The sequence below is a fragment of the Rutidosis leptorrhynchoides genome, chromosome 2, assembly GCF_046630445.1.
Source record: "Rutidosis leptorrhynchoides isolate AG116_Rl617_1_P2 chromosome 2, CSIRO_AGI_Rlap_v1, whole genome shotgun sequence".
Lineage (NCBI taxonomy): Eukaryota > Viridiplantae > Streptophyta > Magnoliopsida > Asterales > Asteraceae > Rutidosis > Rutidosis leptorrhynchoides.
The window spans coordinates 663,323,682-663,324,986 of NC_092334.1; the positions used below are offsets into that span (position 1 = coordinate 663,323,682).

Sequence of the window (1,305 nt, forward strand, 5' to 3'; positions counted from 1 at the left end):
TTCACAAGATGAAACGAGATTTTTTGATATACCTGCTGCAAAATGAGGATCAAGTTCATCATCAGAAGTGGACAAGGTACCTTGAACATCACCTTGTGTCATTTGTGGTAAGCATTTTAACAACTGCTCAAATTGTTCAGATGTAAAGATAACATTGTTTCCTTGCACACTAGCACTAGCAGCAGTTTTCTTAGAAGCATTCATAGGAACAAAAGTCTTGGACTTAGCATTCTTGACTTGAGAACCTTGTTTTGATTGCTTATATTTGTAATGCCAAGGTGGATACCCTATCTTCTCCTAACATTTATCAGATGAATGCCATTTATTACCACAAATGCTACACTTATCTTGCTGATTTCCTTTACTAAACAAAGCAGTAGGTTCAATCACAGACAACACCTCCCTCTGTGATTCTTCTTGTTGAAGCATAGAACAAGCAGTTTCAACAGTAGGAAGAGGATTCATCAGTAGAAGCTGAGATCTTATAGCACTAAATTTCTCATCTAATCCATTCAAAAACTGAAACAAATGTTGTTCTTCCTTCTGCTTGTTCCAAGCATTCAGAAAAGTCACAATCTCAGGATTAAGTGTAGTAATCCTAGGCAATTCATTCATTGAATCTAATTCTTCCCAAATACATTTCAACTTAGTATAGTACTCATGAATCTGTATACCTTGTTGATCACAAGCATACGATTCCTTATGTAACTTGTATTTCCTAGATCCATTACTTAGAGCAAACCTTTTTTCTAACTGAGACCATATTTCACTTGCAGTACCAATGAACATGATAGACTTAGCTATAGACTCACATACAGATGACATAATCCAGCTAATCACCATATTATTGCAAGTATCCCACATTTCTGCCTTATTATCATCATTAATAGGTCTAGTAACAGTACCTGTCACGAAACCTAGCTTGCGTTTAGTAGAGAGAGCAATTTCAAGCGATCGCCTCCATGATCTGTAGTTTGAAGCTCCAGTTAGCTTCTCTTGGACAGAAAGTGATCCTGGACCATCAGAAGGATGCAAGTACAACGGATTTTGAAACAATTGTTGATCCATAGCCATGCGGAAGCAAGAAAAATGCAATCAGGTAACAATCAATTCGAATTTGATGCAATCAATTCGCATAACAAACGAATCAAAGCCAGAATCAAATTACGCGAACAATTGACCTAATTACTCCATTGATACTCTCTGATACCATAAAGAATTTATCAATGGATACAAGAGGATATCAATTGAGAGAAAAACTTTCTCACATTCATTTCACATAACTAAATCAGATCAATTACAACC

At 36.1% G+C, this 1,305-nt stretch overlaps 1 protein-coding gene across 1 annotated transcript; it reads right to left on the minus strand.

Moving 5' to 3' along the window:
- Nucleotides 1-297: 297 nt before the first annotated feature.
- On the minus strand, nt 298-1,074 carry LOC139890225 (uncharacterized). Its single transcript, XM_071873120.1, has one exon. It carries the CDS (start codon nt 1,072-1,074, stop codon nt 298-300), a length of 777 nt encoding a protein of 258 aa, XP_071729221.1.
- Nucleotides 1,075-1,305: the final 231 nt, after the last annotated feature.

Coding starts and splice junctions, on each gene's coding strand:
- LOC139890225 (XM_071873120.1), bottom strand. CDS start 1,074: ATGGCTATGGATCAACAATTGTTTCAAAATCCGTTGTACTTGCATCCT.